Source organism: Postia placenta, assembly GCF_002117355.1.
Source record: "Postia placenta MAD-698-R-SB12 unplaced genomic scaffold POSPLAscaffold_11, whole genome shotgun sequence".
Lineage (NCBI taxonomy): Eukaryota > Fungi > Basidiomycota > Agaricomycetes > Polyporales > Adustoporiaceae > Rhodonia > Rhodonia placenta.
Window position 1 is genome coordinate 334317 of NW_020169842.1, and position 19028 is coordinate 353344.

At 53.7% G+C, this 19028-nt stretch overlaps 4 protein-coding genes across 4 annotated transcripts; 3 read left to right on the forward strand and 1 right to left on the reverse strand.

Annotated features, from left to right (window-relative positions):
* Window positions 1-128: 128 nt before the first annotated feature.
* Window positions 129-1340, forward strand: POSPLADRAFT_1183396 (hypothetical protein). Its single transcript, XM_024488998.1, has 4 exons — window positions 129-300; window positions 352-482; window positions 533-822; window positions 884-1340. Exons 1-4 carry the CDS (start codon window positions 175-177, stop codon window positions 1198-1200), a joined length of 864 nt encoding a protein of 287 aa, XP_024336515.1. The 5' UTR covers window positions 129-174; the 3' UTR covers window positions 1201-1340.
* A 1840-nt stretch (window positions 1341-3180) lies between these two features.
* POSPLADRAFT_1048210 (hypothetical protein) lies at window positions 3181-4203 on the forward strand (the record flags this gene model as incomplete). The annotated part of the gene is made up of 4 exons (XM_024479464.1): window positions 3181-3300; window positions 3366-3569; window positions 3632-3831; window positions 3885-4203. 4 exons carry the CDS (start codon window positions 3181-3183, stop codon window positions 4201-4203), a joined length of 843 nt encoding a protein of 280 aa, XP_024336516.1.
* Window positions 4204-6285: 2082 nt separating this feature from the next.
* POSPLADRAFT_1149440 (hypothetical protein) lies at window positions 6286-7395 on the forward strand (the record flags this gene model as incomplete). Its single annotated transcript, XM_024486301.1, has 2 exons — window positions 6286-6346; window positions 6848-7395. 2 exons carry the CDS (start codon window positions 6286-6288, stop codon window positions 7393-7395), a joined length of 609 nt encoding a protein of 202 aa, XP_024336517.1.
* A 6611-nt stretch (window positions 7396-14006) lies between these two features.
* On the reverse strand, window positions 14007-14989 carry POSPLADRAFT_1115979 (hypothetical protein; the record flags this gene model as incomplete). The annotated part of the gene is made up of 3 exons (XM_024483459.1): window positions 14007-14153; window positions 14644-14746; window positions 14934-14989. Coding segments are annotated over 3 exons (306 nt in total), but the record flags the coding sequence as incomplete, so codon positions are not given.
* Between the last annotated feature and the right edge of the window lie 4039 nt (window positions 14990-19028).

The window sequence follows — 19028 nt, forward strand, 5'->3', positions numbered from 1 at the left end:
GAGACATTTGACATTGACAGTAGCACGTGGCGGGGAACCACCCAGTGTGCGGAAGCGCCCAATACGAAATAGTTTAGACGCGCATTGTCCTCGATCATCTGCAAAGTACGACTTGTCTTCTCCCCACTACCACAGTTTCAAGCTTCTGCTCACGTCGCAACGAGGCGGTTATCCATGCCTTCCAGCACTGGTTCTCCCGTCGATGAGACTTTCGAAGATGTACCATTTGACGAACTGTCCGACGCCGAGTCGGTGGACGAGGATGTAGTACCGCAGCAGAAAATTGAGATCGACAACAAGGTGTGTAATGTACCCATGTAAGGTTGATATCTTGGGACTCAAGACTTCCAGATCGCATTGGAACGCATCCGGGATACGATCAAACTTGACTCTTCATTGCCATGGACTGAGACACTAGCGGTCTCATATCCGGAGACAATTGATGTAGGCGTGGATGATGACCTGAACCGTGAACTAGCTTTGTAAGTCGGACCTCCTCTAGTCTTTTGAAACACTCTAACGTTTCATTCAGCTACAAGCAGGCTCTGCACGGCGCACAGCAGGCAAGATCACTAGCTGCTAAGCACGGCTTGCCCTTTACTCGCCCGTCTGACTACTTCGCCGAAATGGTTAAGTCCGATGCCCACATGGAGCGCATCCGCCAAAGGCTGCTGGATGAGGGCGCGGCGATTAAGCGGAGTGAAGAAAAGAGGAAGGAGCGCGAAGGGAAGAAGTTTGGCAAGCAGGTGCAAATGGAGAAGCTGCAAGAGAGGGAGCGGAGTAAGAAGGAGATGGAGGAGCGACTCAAGGGCCTCAAAAGGAGTACGTCTCAACATTCGTATTCGTTCTGTTCTCTAGTTGACCGACGACCCCTCTTTCCCAGAGCGCAAGGATGCCCTGGACGGTCCACAAGACGACGGGTTCGATGTCGCAGTCGAGGACGCTATCTCTGACCGTCCCTCTAAACGTACGAAGGGTGCAGGACCCGGGGACAAGAAGAAGCTCCCGCGGCCAGCACGAGACAAGAAATTCGGCTTCGGCGGTCCTCGCAAGCGGGCCAAACAAAACACCAAGTCTTCGACGGACAGCTTCGAAGCACGGAGTGCCGGCAAGGGCAAGGGAGCAAACGGACCAAGGGCAAAAGGCGGATCAAAACGACCGGGGAAGAGCAAGCGTGTGTCGGCTCGTAGTCGTACATGATGGTGTGAACTGTTCATCCCTTTTCTTTCGTGACCTTCCTGCCTCCGGCTTGTCCTTTGCCTTTGTGTATTCGATTCCATCGCTTCTCAGTTGATGGATCATGTAGTTTATATGCCTGCTGCATTCACAAGGTAATTCTGAATCAGTGATGGGCGACTGAAGCCTGTGTGGTTCTCAGGCAAAGGTACAGTGTCTCGTCTTTATCGTTGCCGATGGTCTCCGTGAGCGCGGTTGCCAAAGCGGTAGTGATGATGGATTGGATTTTGAGAAGGCGTAACTAAACTTGAAGATTTTATAACGCTGCCTCGGTATCTTGCATCACTGTAGGACGCCCTGTCATTTTTTGCTTGTTTTTGCGCATACCTGACAACGTGCTAGTCTGCCACTGGCAAAGGAAAAGTCTTGATCACCAGTAGCTCTCGAATTCACGCCCACCGCTGAGAATGAAGTCGCATGCATTCAGCCGACCTCAGGTTGACCCTTGCAGAATATTTGAGCAGCGTGTTTTTTTTGCCTCTCATCCTTGCCTGGTGATTACGACTCGGACAAGTCCACAAACATACTCACCTGCCATATTGGGACGCGGCAAATGACGTAATTAACCGAGGCGGTGTGGGGAATCGTTCGCCAATCCTCTCTTTTTGACTCTGAAACACATCTTGAAATGCGCTGACCGCTGTACTTGAAGGATACATGTCGAGTTTTGTCTCTCACATTACCCATGACCTCTCGGAGAGGATAGTACCACCGGTTCAGGCTACTCCTCCCAGTACTCCTGGATCTCCCGACAGAGGGTCTAAAGACGCGTTACGTGCCGTATTTCTGAGCTTGAGCCAGCAGAGCATCTTTTCACATACACAGCAATGCCTGGACGACGTGGCACACGCCACCTCTGGCATCGAGGGTTTGTCCAGTACTGACAATGAAGCGGCAGCATTGCAGAAGGCAATCGTCAGCAAATTGGCAGTGGACGTATATGGGAAGGCTCTGGATGTCTTCCTTGATGAAGCCCGCCAAATTGAAAATGAGATGGACTGGTGGGCAGACGTCGAACGGTCAAGAAGTAACATTGCGTTGTACTTTGTTCAAAGTGAGTACTAAGACTATTGCTTGCAATGTAGTGTACATATTTACCGCGTCTTCATCATAATGTGCATTGCGATTGCTTCAATCCATGACTGAATTACCTTGCTGCCAGCGTTGCCTTCGCGCCTGCGCAATCTGGCGGAGACAATACTTACGACCATCCGAAGTCGCAACATATCCCTTCAACCGCTGGTCTTCACACCCTCGTCTTTGCGCAAGCTCTTCCCCTCCAGCGGCGTTCTCAGACCGAACGCTCTGACAGTAGCCCTGTTTCCACACCTCCGCGCGCAGCCTCTCAGCATCGCTCTGGTTACAGGGGGCTTCCCTTCAGCCTCTGCATTTGTAGCCTCACCGCGGAAGAGTGTTCAATCTGCTTTCCACGCCTTCATCGTCTCGTTTGCGAGCATCGTGCGCGGGCTAGCTACGGTTGTGATCCTACCATTGCAACTTACTAGCGATGAATGCAGTTACAAGCGGAGAGAGCTTGAAAGCCTCCGCGACGAAAAAGCCGAGACGCTGGGCTCCCTCGCGGACATGCGGGACTTCCTCGCGTCAGCTGTGGAAGAGACATCGAGCGAGGAGGCTCTTGCCAAACTGGCATTCTTTTCGAGCGCCCTGCAGCGGGCAATCGAAGGGCAGGATCCATATCCGCGGGACCTTGACGTGGACAGGACTGCGGTGGAATATCTGCGAGCCATAGCGAATGGTCTACAACCCCCAAACGTGCTCGCACGTGGTTCAGTACTCAGATCCCGCGACCTGGCGCGTCCGTCGCGTCTTACCCTTCTCTGGCCCCGCCTCGTCCTACTCCCGCCTCTGGCCTTGTACATCGTCCGCACCGCATATGCATCGCGGTGGTCCCTTCACGAGCTTGCCGTCGAAGCCTGGGAGACGATGCGTGGCTTTTGGGAGGACTGGCTGCTGGGGCCTTTGAGGGACGTTGTTGAGACAGTGCGCGCCGGTGGCGAAGACGGCGTCATCATCACCAAAGAAAGCGTCCAGGCAGACTTAGATGTAAGCCCCATTTGGCTCATACTGCGTGGTCTTATCCGCTAATAGTGACCATGCCTTTGCGACAGTCCCTGGAACGTATGGCGTTGGCGCTCGCTCGGGAGAAGCTGCATTATGACCCCGTGCAGATGAACGCGCTCTCGCGCCAGATCCAACTTGGCGACCTAACGCCGGTGATGCAGATTTACGAGGAGGACATCAAGAGTCCGTTCAAGTCCGCTGTCGGTGGGACGCTCCTCCGGACGCTGTTCATACAGGTGCAGAAGGCGAAGGTGCGAAACAAATCCCTACTTTTCCTGCGGTGTACATTCAAATCTGACGCATGTGGTCGTAGGTGGATATCGATCAAGCCCTCGCCGGCATCGACAAGCTGCTCAAGTCACAAGAATTGACGTTCGCCTTCGTGGGCGTCGCTCCTGCTCTTGTCATCGTCTATGGGTTCACGGGCTACCTATGGAATATCTGGACCGGCGGGAGAGGCCGTGGCCGTTATGGTGGCAAGCACCGCAGAGCAAGCGTCTGGCTGAAAATGAGGTAGGCTGAACTCTGTTATTTGACTTTTCTACTACTTCTGAAATACCATGCAGACGTATCGAGCGCCTCCTTATCGCGCAGCCCAAGTCGCACCGCGTCACGCCAGGGGGCTCGCGTGGACAGCCCGCGCCCTCTATTCCGCCGCTAACCTCCGGGCTACTCCTGCTTTCTGTCAGCCACCTTAGGACGTACGCAGAGACATATCTGCCCGCAAACTCCCGTCTGCGTGAGGGTTTCTTGGAGGACGTTGTGGACCTGGAGAACCCTGCGCTGGGCCGCGCGGAGAAGTTGCGCGTGCTAGACAGAATGTGGCGGTCGTGGGGAGAGGTGCTGGGATGGAGCCGGGCGGCCGACCCGAGCAGCCGTTTGTGAGATTTGGCTGCGACGGACACAGTGCATTCCCGTTTCCATGCAACCGCACAACAAGTGGCAACAGAAGGCGACAACTGTCATCTTATTACTGGCAATGCATGTGTGACTTGAGATTCCATAATTATTCAGCATCAGACGGTTATTGACGATGTTGGTCTTTCACCCGGCAAAAATGCTGCAGAGCCTGACTTGGATACAAAACCATATACATCATTCCTGGAAATATTCCACCAAGGCGTTCTCCTGGCACGAGGACGTGCAGAATTCCACTGCAATGTCACAGCAGAAGGTGGCAGTCCTCCAGTGTTAATTGGGCACGGCAGGCCCCGGGAAGTACGAGCACTGGCAGAGTCCTCTTTGGATTGTTGCCTCCTCATGCTTTACCTGCACGCCTTGGCGTTGATCATAGAATAAGTATCCGCCCGTCGAGACAGAACATATGACTCGTTGCAGCTACATAATCTCGAGCTCGATACCCCCTTCGCTGTCTTGGCTGACTGCGCGGCGCCCGTGCATTGTCTGCGACGACCAGGACAGAGCTGTGAGCGTATCGTCAGTCCACGTGCTATCACTGCACTTTTTTACAGGTAATTTACAGGTAATTTACACTTTTTTACAGGGCTGTCTGATTAGAGGTGTAAATAATGTAAATAAGGGTGTGTCACGTGCTGGGTACCCACGTCCAGCCACCAATTGGGCCAATGCCTTGCACCCTGGGCTATTACTCTGTCAATACTGCTTTGCAGGTTCAGTGCACTATGTGAGAATGATGTTGGAAAGACCACCGGCAGACAACATCCTCAATGGACAGGGAACAATGGGTGATTAGATTACAAACTAATGGGGCTACCTACAGCGCACGACACCTACATAAGTCCTCTTCCCACACCAGCACACAACCACATGACCTGGGCCAGTAGCGACACTTGCCCGACGTACCCAAAAGTCAACACACTATTCTTTGCATCTTTGTATTTTATGTAATTACACATAGACTCTGTAGATATCAATGAACATAGTTCAAGTTCTGTCTCCCTTTTTGGACTTAGCTGCATTCTCTCGGATTTAGCCATAGGTACTTAGAATCTCTTAGAATGGTTCAAACACCTCCTGTATCTCTTTGTCGAGCCAACACCAGTATTCAGGCCTCCACTCCTGTTGTTTGTGAACCTTTCGGTCCTCTCTCGTTGTAACAGCCCTCACTCATTGTCCCACCCATTACAATTGCCACCATCATCAAGGGCTGGCAACTTGAAGCCATAGCAGCTGTGTACCAATATTCAGGAGGAGCTAGTAAATTGTCACGAGTTGGTACGGCATCTGGCCATTTTTTAATTTTTTCCTTTCCATGGGCTTGAACCTGTGACTGTTGTGACTTAGGGTCAAGTGACAGGGGAAAACTAAACAAAAGACACTGGGGGTGTTTGACTGATTCTTACCAAAGCGATGGTGAGCAAGGCTTAAACCTAAGGCTAGGGACAAGAATATATTAGTTAGTAAAAAAAGGGAGTAAGTACATGGGAGCTTACTGACCTAGGGACAAGAGGTTGAAACTGAGGTTCCTAGGGCAGCAGAGGCCAGTTTATATACAGGGGGAGTTCAGGGGAGGCTGTGCACACTGGTCCGTGTGCAACTGGTCCATGTGCAGCATGCTGATGTGGCCTTGGAGGCTGGTGAGTCAGAGTGGCTGTGTCAGCGGAGCCCGAGCTGTGCCGCGCACTGCCGTCCCATTTAATCTAATTGTACAGTAGATAACAACTTGTCCATTTGAGCATGTAGTACAGAGGTCGCGGGTTCAAGCCCGTGGACAGGAAAAAATCAAAAAATGGCTAGATGCCATACCAACTTGTGACATTACCCCCCTGTCACGAGTTGGTACAGCATCTAGCTGTTTTTTTATTTTTTCCTTTCCGTGGGCTTGAACCCGCGACCTCTGTACTATACACTCTGCGCTCGATCGGACAAGTCTCGTCAGCACATCACATGCCTGTAGATAGATTAGATAGGACGGCAGTGCATGGCATAACTCGGGCTCCGCTGACACAGCTGCTCTGACTCACCGGCCCCCGGGGCCGTGTCAGCATGCTGCGCACAGACCAGCTGTGCACAGACCAGCGTGCACAGCCTCCCCTGAACTTCCCCTGTATATAAGCCTGCCTCTGCTGCCCTAGGGACCTCAGTTTCGACCTCTTGTCCCTAGGTTAGTAAGCCCCTGTACATACTTACTTTCCTATGCTAACTTACTTGTCCCTAGCCTTAGGTTTGAGCATGACTCACCATCACTTCGGTAAGACCCAGTTGAACACCCCCAGCTTTTTAGGTTTTCCCCTGTTGCTTGACCTCAAGTCGCGACATTAGGTCGAAACTCCCCATAGCTGCTGGCGTTCCTCGGAACTCCCACCACTCACATTCACTTCCTATAGGTTGGGTGGTGCGCACCCTTACGATACACTTCCATACGTAGCTAGCCTACTATACATCACCACCGCTCAGGAAACAAACCTTTCAACACCTGCACTTCAGTGGGCAGTGTTTGTCCTTACGGACACATGGACTAGGTTCCTGCTGCATACTAGCCAAAAGCAGTACTGGGCCCCACGTGAATTGCGAACCCTAGTGTGACCTTGGGCGCCATAGGTGTAAGCTAGTTTAGCACGGCCTTTTGTAGCACACGCACCTCTCCTTCCTTCCCCCATCGTGGCTGCGTGTCAAGGCCTTGTTCATGCCTTTGACTCCAAGGACCTCATTGACGTCTACATCACTGATGGTCCTTCCGCTCTCATCTTCGCCTGTGAACAACAGCCGTGCCCTAATCGCACGCCTCGATCAGTTGAGCAAGATTACGAGCGATACAAGGCCATCAGAAGGGCTCAACATCCCCTTGGCCCCCGCAGCACCCATGCCTCTCGATCCGCGTCCCGGCACTCCTGCGCTGTCTCTCCCAGCTCTCACCTCCCCCAAACTGTCGTCAGTACAAGTCAAGCAGGAGGAAATCCCAATCTCCCTGCAGACCCTGCGTCAGAGCCAGAGTCTGAAGAGAGTGCGAGTGAAGAAGAAGTCTCAGAGCCCGAGCCTACACTTCACGGTCAGGCTGCATCACCGGACATGCTCCCCTCCGCACCTCCAATCCCTGTCATATGTGACACCACCCCCGGGCTTCCTCTGGCGCCTGAACCACCATTGCCGCTGTGAGGCCGCTCGCGCACTCGCTCCCCCCAAAGTCTGCCCGGCGGACAGCCACAACCACTGCCTCCGCCCCCGGGCCATCCTCTGTCCCCCCCGTCGCTGATAATGTCATCACTCGCGTCCCCTCCGGATAAGGAGACGCTCAAGCACCTCCTCCCGCTTCGATACGATGGGAAAACGGTCATCAAATGCAACCGCTTCATCTTGCTGTTGTTTTTCATCTACTGGGTGGTCAACATGACTCTCTCCACCATCAAGCTGAAGATTCTGTCACGAGTTGGTACAGCGTCTAGCCGTTTTTTAATTTTTTCCTTTTCGCGGGCTCGAACCCGCGACCTCTGTACTACCTGCCTGATATGGACACGTCGTTATCTACTGTACAATCAGATTAGATAGGATGGCAGTGCATGGCGCAGCTCGGGCTCCGCTGACACAGCCGCTCTGACTCACCGGCCCCCGGGGCCGCGTCAGCATGCTGTGCACGGACCAGCTGCACATGGACCAGTGCGCACAGCCTGCCCTTATCTCCCCATGTATATAAGCCGGCCTCTGCTGCCCTAGGGACCTCAGTTTCGACCTCTTGTCCCTAGGTCAGTAAGCTCTCATTTGTATCCTTTACTTACCTTTACTAACTAATACATCTCTTGTCCCCAGCCTTAGGTTTGAGCCTAGCTCACCATCGCTTCGATAAGATAAGTCGAACGCCCCCAGCTTTTGGTTTTCCCCTGTCGCTTGACCCTAAGTTGTGACAGATTCAGGTCACCCTCAGCCTCCTCGATGGTGATGCTCGGACCTGGGCCACCCCCATCTTTGCCCAGCTCGTGGCCGTGCAGGTCAAAATCCCAAGAGCCCAGACCCCATTTGCTGCCGAAGCAGCCTTTCTTACGGCATTCAAGGCCCGCTTCGGCAACCTCGACGATGACGCCGTGGCACAAGTAGAGCTCACCAAGCTCTGTGCCAACAAAACCCTGCGCAAGAAGCACACCGCCACTGAATTCTCTGCACTGTTCAAGGGTCCGGCGGACCGATCTGGGTATGGTGCCCTGGAACTCCACTACAAGTACCTGAGCGGCATTCCCTCCTGTGTCTACTGCAAAATCGAGCTCGAGACATTCACCACATGGAAAAGCGCTGACAAGTGCGCCACGGAGGTTGAGCAACAGCTCGACATCAGTCGGGCCTGCTGGCCCAAGTTGAACAGCTTCTTCTCGGCTCGAGGACGCGGTGGGGCATGTGATGGTGCACCCCGATTGCAAGGTGCTTTGGCCAGCACCAATGCGGCTGTGGGAAAAGGAGACTTCCCCGGCGAGTGCTTCGGCTGTGGGAAAAAAAGGTACCAACACTTCGAGTGCCCCAATTGTAAGGACAAGCCTTACACCAAACACGCCAACGCACAGGCTACGGTTGCCTCGGGTTCCACCCAGGCTGCGACAAGTGCCCCCGTTGCTTCACCCTTGGCAAGTACAAGTGCTGAAACATTTGTCTTTCCCTTTCTATTCCTTATACTACTAGCGCCCATACTGGCGCCCGTCTTAGCGCTCACCCGCAGGTTGAACATTATGTAGCTTACATAATGGGGTCCATGCGCACTTTGTACTCGACATCGTACCACTGTGTTTCTTTCTTCACTAACGCGACCATACAGACACGACGGTCCGTGCACAGTCGGTACTTGTATAAGTAGTTGTACCATTAGTCGGTCGAACCCTAAGTTCGACCTGGTTATCTATTCAACTCTTTGCTCCTCTCCACTTGGGGTAGTGGTCATTCTCGACTTCCTCGCTCGATCTTCAGGACGACGCACTGTCCATAAGCCCTCGCTTGTCATCTACAAGTCAGGCATCAATACAGGAGTATAGGCTGTTGTATCAAAAGGTCGAACTTTCTAAGCTACGTTCCTAGTTTTACCTAGTCAAATATCTCATCCACCACCATGTCGAACAACGCAGTAAACCCGGTTCCCTTGGTACTACCAGCCCTCGCAGGATCTCCCCTTCTCCAGTACAACCGGGCAGACCATTGCTTCATCACCACCACAAGAAGGACTCCCATCTATCCTCGAGGCGGCACCTGGGTGCGTGCAGAAGGTTCCAACCCGCAGATCGTCACCCATCAACAGCTCATCAGCTACTACCAGAGACACCCACCCGCTCACCCAGAAGATGTATTCACTACCTGTCGCGACTTGAGGTCAAGCGACTGAGGAAAACCTATGGCTGGGGGCGTCCGACTGATTCTCACTGAAGCGATGGTGAGCGATGCTCAAACCTAAGGCTAGGGACAAGAAATGTATTAGTTAGTAAAGGTAAGTAAAGGATACAAATGAGGGCTTACTGACCTAGGGACAAGAGGTCGAAACTGAGGTCCCTAGGGCAGCAGAGGCTGGCATATATACATGGGGAGATAAGGGCAGGCTGTGCACACTGGTCCGTGCGCAGCTGGTCCGTGCACAGCATGCTGATGCGGCCCCGGAGGCCGGTGAGTCAGAGAGGCTGTGTCAGCGGAGCCCGAGCTGTGCCGTGCACTGCCGCCCCATCTAATCTAATTGTACAGTAGATATGATGCGTCCGTATCAGGCATGTAGTACAGAGGTCGCGGGTTCGAGCCCGCGAAAAGGAAAAATTAAAAAACAGCTAGGTGCCGTGCCAACTCGTGACACTACCCTACGAATCAACATCGAGCCAGCACAAACAACAGAGAACCTACAATCACCCATCAACGAACAACCGTTCGAACTTCCGGACATCCAGTACGTTCCCATCGAAGTTCCAGACACTGAACTACCACCTGCTCTGCCCGCACCAGCCAACGCACGGGTTGAATCCCCTATGGCAACCCTTACCCAAGCAGACATCAATCAGCATATCACAGCTGCTCTCATGACATATCAACTCCAGCAATCAACTACTAACTGACCCCTCCGCCTTGACATCCCCACTCCGGAACCCTTCAGCGGAAAAGCAGAGGATCTCAGACGCTTCCTTCAATGTGTCCTCTCCTACTTCGTCACCACCAACAACATTAGACTGAGCGATGAAGCGAAGATCGCCTTCACCGTAGCGTTGATGAGGAAGGACCTAGGGAAGACATGGGCAGACGCATACTACAAGAAGTTGGCAGGGGGAGTCCAGGTCTATCCTGATTGGGCAGCCTTCCGCACCACCCTTGAAGAAGCATTCCCTGAGCATGGAACACAAATCAAGGCGCACCAAATCCTGATGAAGCTGCCCGAATGACAAAAGAATAAGAAAATAGTGCTCTCCCTTGGGAACTATATCACCTGCTTCGAGCAACTAGCATCGAAAGCCCAGCTCAAGGACACCGAAGTCAATGGCATCAACTGCACCGAGAACAACTACCACACTCTCCACACCAACTTCGTCAAGGGACTTCCGAAGGAGCTTTACGTCTCTCTTGCAACTAGGGTCGCCAGAGATCGACCCAACACCATGAAAGCTTGGTATGACGAAGTCCGAAACACCGATGCAGCCAAACAAGGGGCCCTCACCATCACAGACACCAGGGACTACAGCAAACCAATGGATATCGATGCCGCTACCGTCGCAGCAACCTTCGCCTCCACATCGGGAGGAAGGAAATGGGAACTAGGGGCTGTTCTCAACAAAGTCGATCGGAAGCTCCACAGGGACGGGAACCTGTGCTTCTACTGTCACATCAAGGGCCACAGCGCCAAGGACTGCCGCAAGAAAGTGGCTGCACGACAAGGGAGTAGGCCAAATCAGGGAGGATCTGGGAAGGACGACTTCCGCGCCAGAATCAAGGCACTCTCTGCTGATGAGAAGCGGGAGTTGTATGAAGAACTCACTATGGAGGATTTTTGAAAGGGCAAGGTGAGCCAATGCAACCACTGCCCATATCCGTTTCACTGTCCTGTGTAATTCTAGTAGTCTGAAATGAACACGCTCTGCACATTCCGATTACTATGGGACAAAAAGACGTTGAGGCGCGCGCTTTCATTGATAGCGGCGCAACTGGAATCTTCATCAGCCCGAGATTCATCTGAGAGCATCGACTTCAGATGGAACCCCTTCCCCGACCCATCCCCGTCTTCAATGTAGATGGAACCCCGAACAAAGAAGCACTCATCACGCGAAGAGCTCTCTTATCTTACAAGATAAGCAGAGAACCCCGATTTGTCAAAGCCTATGTCTCCAGCATTGGCAAGGAAGACATCATCTTCGGCCACACTTGGCTCAAGCTCGAAAACCCCGAGATAGACTGGAAGACCGGATGAGTCGAGCTGAACCACTGGTGGATGAAAGACAAGACCAGGGCCTGGAAGATGGACCTGTATCAAAGGCAAATAGCTCAGCTAGAACTAAAGAGGGCTGTAACTACCCCATTCCCAGAACCAACAGAGGACGAATTTGTCGTCTTACCGAGGCAAGGTCTCAGTTCTCCTGGTCAATAACTCTGACCTCCCATTCACCGTCAAAGCCGGCGACCAGGTTGCTCAGCTCATCCTTGAAAGGATAAGTACCCCACCAGTAGCACTAACCAACTGCATCGATGAAACAGAATGCGGGGAGGATGGGTTTGGATCAACAGGTATTGCGTCCATTGAGGAACAAGTGGAGGACATCAACAATGATGAGTTCATCATTTCCTACTTGTCAGGGATGCCAATGATCACCAAGTATGAGAAACAGAAATCCCCGGCAGTAAGGGATGTCCCGCTCAAGGAGCAACTCCCTGAACTTTCATCTGGCTACAAACGACTTCACAACGGCATGATCTGGAAGATCCATCACGACATTAGGTGGGTCACCACTTCCACCGAACTTGCAGCCTCGAACGCCCAAGGCAAGACAGAAAAGACGCTATCACAGATGGTACCGACCTACCTACATGATCTCCTCCCTGTCTTTGACAAAACCACTGCTGCACGACTCCCGGACCACACCGAATATGATCATGAAATCAACCTCAAGGAGGGCTTCGCGGACATAAAACAGCAAGTTTACCCGCTCAACCCGCAACAGCAAAAGGAACTCGACAAGTTCCTTGAGGAGAACCTGAGTAAAGGATACATTTGCCCTTCAAAGTCCCCCCTGGCGAGTTCATTCTTCTTTGTTGGTAAAAAGGATGGTTCACTACATCCCTGCCAAGACTACCGGCTGCTCAACAAGAACACGGTCAAGGATCAGTATCCGCTCCCGCTCATATCCGACCTTCTCGACAAGCTAAAACACACCAAAGTGTTTACAAAGATGAACCTCTGCGCCGGATACAACAATGTTCAAATCAAGAAAGGGGACGAGTGGAAGGCAGCGTTCATCATACCAGGGACTGATGGCAAACCACCGTAGTTGTATGAACCAACGGTGATGTTCTTTGGGCTGTGTAATTCTCCTGCTACTTTCCAGGGGATGATGAACACTATATTTGCAGACATGCTCCAAGAAGGATGGCTCTGCATCTACATGGATGACATCCTGATTTTCTCCCAGGACAAAACAGAACACGAGGAAAGAACACGATGTGTTATCAAACGACTTCGCCAACATGATCTTTACCTCAAACCAGAGAAATGTGCCTTCGACGTCACCGAAGTCGAATTTCTCAGCATGATTATCTGCCCAGGAGAAATCGCAATGGATCCCGTCAAACTAGCTGGCATTGCAGACTGGCCAGTGCTGTTCAACCTCAGGCAAGTACACGCCTTCATCGGATTTGGGAACTTTTACCGCCAGTTTATCAAGGGCTTCTCGGACAAAGCGCAACCACTAGTCGCTCTCACCCGGAAGGACGTTGCCTGGACTTGGGGATCCAACCAACAGAAAGCCTTCGAGACCCTCAAAAAGGCATTTCTAGAAGAACCGGTGCTGCGCATGCCGGATCCTAACCAACCCTTCGCCATCGAAACTGATGCCTCAAAGTTTGCAACCGGAGTGGTACTACGCCAACACGATGACAATGGTGATTGGCATCCTTGCGGATACCTCTCCCAGAGCTTCAATGCGGCTGAGAGAAACTACGACATCTATGACAGGGAATTATATGTGGTCATCTGCGCACTAGATGAGTGGAGGCACTACCTCATTGGCAGCCCATACCCAGTAACGATTTTCAGCGACCACAAGAATCTCACATACTGGAAGCAGGCCAAGGACATGAACCGACGACAAGCACGCTGGGCGAGTAAACTGACCGAGTTTGACTTCCGCCTGGTGCACGTTCCTGGTACCCAAATGGTGCAGAGCAACGCTCTCTCCCACTGACCCGACCATGACGACGGCTCAAATGACAACACCGATGTCATTATGCTCCCACCGGAAGTATGGGTCGCTGCCATCGACATCGACACCCGCAACACCATCCTTTCTTTTACGGACGACCTCATAATGAAGGAAGGCCTCACTGCAGCACGCACTGGGGGAACACCATGCACTGAATCAGACTGGTCCATCGATGATGATCTCCTCCTGTCACGAGTTGGTATGGCGTCTAGCCGTTTTTTAATTTTTTCCTTTTCGCGGGCTCGAACCCGCGACCTCTGTACTACATGCCTAATACGGACGCATCATATCTACTGTACAATTAGATTAGATGGGGCGGCAGTGCACGGCACAGCTCGGGCTCCGCTGACACAGCCTCTCTGACTCACCGGCCCCTGGGGCCGCGTCAGCATGCTGCGCACGGACCAGCTGCACACGGACCAGTGCGCACAGCCTGCCCTTATCTCCCCATGTATATAAGCCGGCCTCTGCTGCCCTAGGGACCTCAGTTTCGACCTCTTGTCCCTAGGTCAGTAAGCTCCCATGTACTTACTTCCTTTTCTTTACTAACTAATATATTCTTGTCCCTAGCCTTAGGTTTGAGTGCTGCTCACCATCGCTTCGGTGAGGACCAGTCGAACGCCCCCAGCTCTTTTAGGTTTTCCCCTGTCGCTAGACCTCAAGTCGCGACATTAGGTCGAAACTCCACAAAGCTGCCGGCATTCCTCGGAACCCCACAAACTCACTTTCCTTTCCTATAGGTTGGGTGGTGCGCACCCCTACTGTACCTTACGATACGTAGATAGCATACGATACATCGCCAACACTTGAGAGACGAACTCTTCAGTACCTGCGCTTCAGTGAGCGGTACTTGTCCTCACGGACGCGTAGCCTTGGTTCCTGCTGCATAATAGTCAAAAGCAGTATTGGGCCCTACGTGAACTGCGAATCTCAGTGTCATCTCGGGCGCCGTAGGTGTAAGCTAGATTAGCACGGCCTTTTGTAGTACGCGCACCTCCCCTTCCTCCCCCCATCCAACGTGGCTGCCTGCCAAGGCCAAGTCCACGCATTCGACTCTCAGGACCTCATCAACGTCTACCTCCCAGACAGCCCTGAACCTGCCCTCTACCGTTGCGAACAGCAGCCGTGCCCCAACCGAACACCCCAATCGATCGCAGAAGACTACCTGCGCTACAAGGCAATCAGAAGGGCCCAACATCCGCTTGGTCCCCGCAGCACCCTCGCGTCCCGATCCGCCTCGCGGCATTCTCGCCCTGTCTCCCCCAGCTCCCGCCTCCCTCAAACTGTCGCCGATCAAGTACGAGGAGATCTCCCTCCAGACCCTGCGCCAGAGCCTGAGCCTGAGGAGGGTGCAGGTGAAGAAGGAGTCTCGGAGTCCGAGTCCGCGGATTCTGCTCGGTCCGCCTCGCCGACAGCGCTCGCCCCCACGTCAGCAGTCCCTGACGTACGTAACCCCCCCACCGAACTTTCTCCGGCGCCTTCACCGCCGACTCCGCCGAGAGGCCGCTCGAGCACTCGCTCCTCTCGAAGTTCGACCAGCAGAGGGCCACCACAGCCGCCTCCGCCCCCGCAGCGTCCTCCGTCCCCCCCGACGCCGATAATGTCTTCTCCCGCCGCCGCACCTGACAAGGAGACATTGAAGCTCCTTCTCCCTCTCCGATATGATGGACAAACCGTCGTCGAGTGCAACCGCTTTGTCTCCCAGTTGCTCATCTACTGGGCGGTTAACACGACCCTCTCCACCATCGAGTTGAAGGTCCAAGTTGCCCTTAGCCTCCTCGATGGTGACGCACGAGCCTGGGCCACTCCCATTTTCGCCCAGCTCGCCGCTGTCCAGATTAGGACTCAGGGAGCGACAACGCCCTTCGCTGACGAAACGGCCTTCCTCACGGCGTTCAAAGCCCGTTTCGGCAACCTCGACGACGCCGCCGCGGCACAGGTAGAGCTCAACAAGCTCTGTGCTGACAAAACCGTGCGCGAGAAGCACACCGCCGCAGAATTCTCTGTGCTGTTCAAGGGTCCGGCGGACCGTTCCAGGTATGGGGACCTGGAACTACGCGACAAGTACCTGAGCGGCATCCCCTCCCGTGTCTATCGCAAAATTGAGCTCGAAACCTTCGCCACGTGGCAAGCTGCTGACAAGCGTGCCACTGAAGTCGAGCAAATCCTCGACGTCAGCCGGGCCCGTCGGCCCGAACTGAACAGCTTCTTCTCGGCTCAAGGTCGAGGACGTGGAGGGGCACGTGGTGGTGCACCCCAGTCACATGGAGCTTCGGCCAGCATCAATGCGGCCGTCAGAAAAGGAGACTTCCCGGGCAGCTGTTTCGGCTGCGGGAAGCAAGGGTACCGACACTTCGAGTGCCCCAACTGTAAGGACAAGCCTTACACAAAACGCGCTGACGCGCGGGCTACGGTTGCCTCGGGATCCACCCAGGCGGCGACAAGCGCCCCCGTCGCTTCATCCTTGGCGAGTACAAGCGCCGCTTCAGCGAAATTGGAAAGTTCCGAGCTGGCGGACTTGATAGCACAGATGAGGTCGATGCGCGAGGAGCTCGAGCACTATCGGGCGATGAAAGAGGAGTCTTTTTGATCCGGTCCGCGCTTCGTGCCGCACGCGTCGGGCTGCGTAATAATAATCTATACAATGTATTGGCGACCGCGAATGTTTACGAGTTGGACCATGGGTCCCAGCACTTTCACATCCCGGTGCGCCTTAAAGGAGAAAGACGGCACAAGGACATAGTTGCAATGGTGGACAGCGGAGCCACCACGAAGTTCATCAATAAGCGCTTCATCATGGAGAACCGAGTACGAACACGGAAATTAAAGGAACCAATTCCGCTTTACAATATTGATGGGACACTCAACAAAGATGGAAGCATCTCGGAAGTAGCCGTGCTACAGATGCAAATAGGAGAACACGTCGAGAAGACAGTGTTTACGGTCACGGACATCGGTCCAGAAGATGTGATCGTTGGGTTGGATTGGCTACGCGAGCACAACCCTGAGATTAATTGGGAGTCAGGCTCCCTGAAACTATCACGGTGCCCTGAAACATGCAGTGCCAGGAAGACTGGCCGAATGGAGCAAGCGTCGACTGCGCGTGATATGGGGGTCAGGCCCACGGCGCGCAGGCGTTCGCCGAAGTCCAAACGGTCGGTTATAGGCGCTTGCCGGAGTAAGGTACTCCCGGACTTCGAACCCGAAGAAGATCTGGTGGAGGTAGAGTGGGACGAGGCCGATTTGATCGAAGCCTGGGAGCAAGGTATCACGCTTCCCGGCGCCCCTCAGCTGTTCGTCGCAGCCGGGCATACGTACTCCCAGCTGTTCGCTGAGGAAGAGATCAAAAAGAAGGTCGTCAAGACCGCCGAGGAGTCGGTACCTAAACAGTACCACGAGTTCCTGAATGTCTTCTCCAAAGAAGCATCAGAACGGCTACCCAAAAGGAAGCCTTATGATCACGCGATCGAACTCGTGCCCGGCTACTCGACGTTCCACTCAAAGGTGTATCCCCTGTCAAACAACGAGCAGGAGGAACTGGACAAGTTCCTCAAGGAGTAGCTGGCGAAAGGCTATATACGGGAATCGAAGTCGCCCATTTCGTCCCCCTTCTTCTTCATCAAAAAGAAGGAAGGGACGCTTCAACCCGTACAGGACTACCGCCGATTAAACACGATCACGGTCAAAAATCGTTACCCCTTGCCGTTGATCGCCGAAATGGTGGACAAGCTCCGCGGTGCTACGCTCTTCACGAAGTTCGATGTCCGATGGGGATACAACAACGTCCGGATCAAAGCCGGTGACGAGTGGAAGGCGGCTTTTGTGACTAACCGAGGGTTGTACGAGCCCTTGGTGATGTTCTTCGGTCTCACCAATTCCCCCGCGACCTTCCAGGCGATGATGAACGAGATCTTCCACGATATCATCGTCGGTGGCAAGATCCTCGTGTACCTGGATGACATACTCATCTTCTCTACCAACAAGGAGGAGCACGAGAAGGTCACACGCGAGGTTCTTCGTCGCCTTCAGGACAACGATCTGTTCCTGAAGCCTGAGAAGTGCGAATGGGATGTTCCCAAGGTCGACTACGTCGGCTATGTGTTCGGTGGCGATGAGGTGGCGATGGATCCCGCGAAGCTAAAAGGAATCAATGAGTGGCCGGTACCCCAGAACAAAAAAGACGTTCAGAAGTTCCGGGGGTTCTCCAACTTTTACCGCCGCTTCATTAAGGACTTCGCTAAGATCTCGCAACCACTCGACCGGCTCACAGGGAATGACCCATGGCATTGGGGCGAAGAAGAGCAGCATGCCTTCGATGAGCTCAAGCGGCTCTTCGCGACGACTCCAGTCCTAGCGCTGTACGATCCTAATCGAGAGACGCACATTGAGGTTGACGCCTCGGGCTACGCCACTGGCGGCGTGTTGATGCAGAAGCAGGACGACGGCAAGTGGCATCCCATCGCCTTCAGATCCCACGCGATGGACCCGGCGCAGCGGAACTACGAGATCTACGATAAGGAAATGCTCGCGATCATCGAGGCACTAGATGATTGGTGCCACTATCTTGAGGGGTTACCCAATCAGTTCGAGATCGTAACCGATCATAAGAACCTCGAGTACTGGCGTACATCCCAGCACCTCACGCGTCGTCAAGCACGATGGTCGCTGTTCCTGGCTTGCTTCGACTTCCGCATCACGCACAAGGCCGGGACGTCCAATGGAAAGGCTGATGCCCTGTCACGACGATCAGACCATCAGATCGGCGATGAGGACAATAACACCGATCAGGTGGTTCTCAAACCTGAAAGGTTCCGCATCGCCTCCGCTAGGCACGGTCATGCCTCCGTGACAGCCGATCAGTCACTTCTGAAGCGCATCCGGGAATGTTCGGAGAAAGATCGTGTAGTGGCCGAGGCACTTGAAAAGATGCAGGATCTCGGACCACCCCGGCTGCAATGAGGCTTTGAGGAGTGGAATGCCGAACAAGGGCTTCTGCTGTTCCACGGGTGCGTGTACGTCCCAAAGAACGCGGAGCTCCGGTGGGATATAGTCAAGATCCACCACGACTCACCGATCGCCGGTCACGGCGGTCGTGCCAAAACCCTGGAGCTCGTATCACGGAATTACTGGTGGCCAGGAATGTCTAAATTCGTCAATGAGTACGTAAGCACCTGTGATGTGTGCAACCGCACCAAGACATTCCCAGCCAAGACCCAGGGTCCGCTGAAGCCGAACGAGATCCCCGAGCGCCCGTGGCAGATCATCACGACCGATATGATTGTCGGCTTGCCGAAGTCTGATGGATTCGACTCGATCCTGGTCACCGCCGACCGCTTTACCAAGCAGGTCCACTTCTCGGCCTGTCATGAGACCCTGATG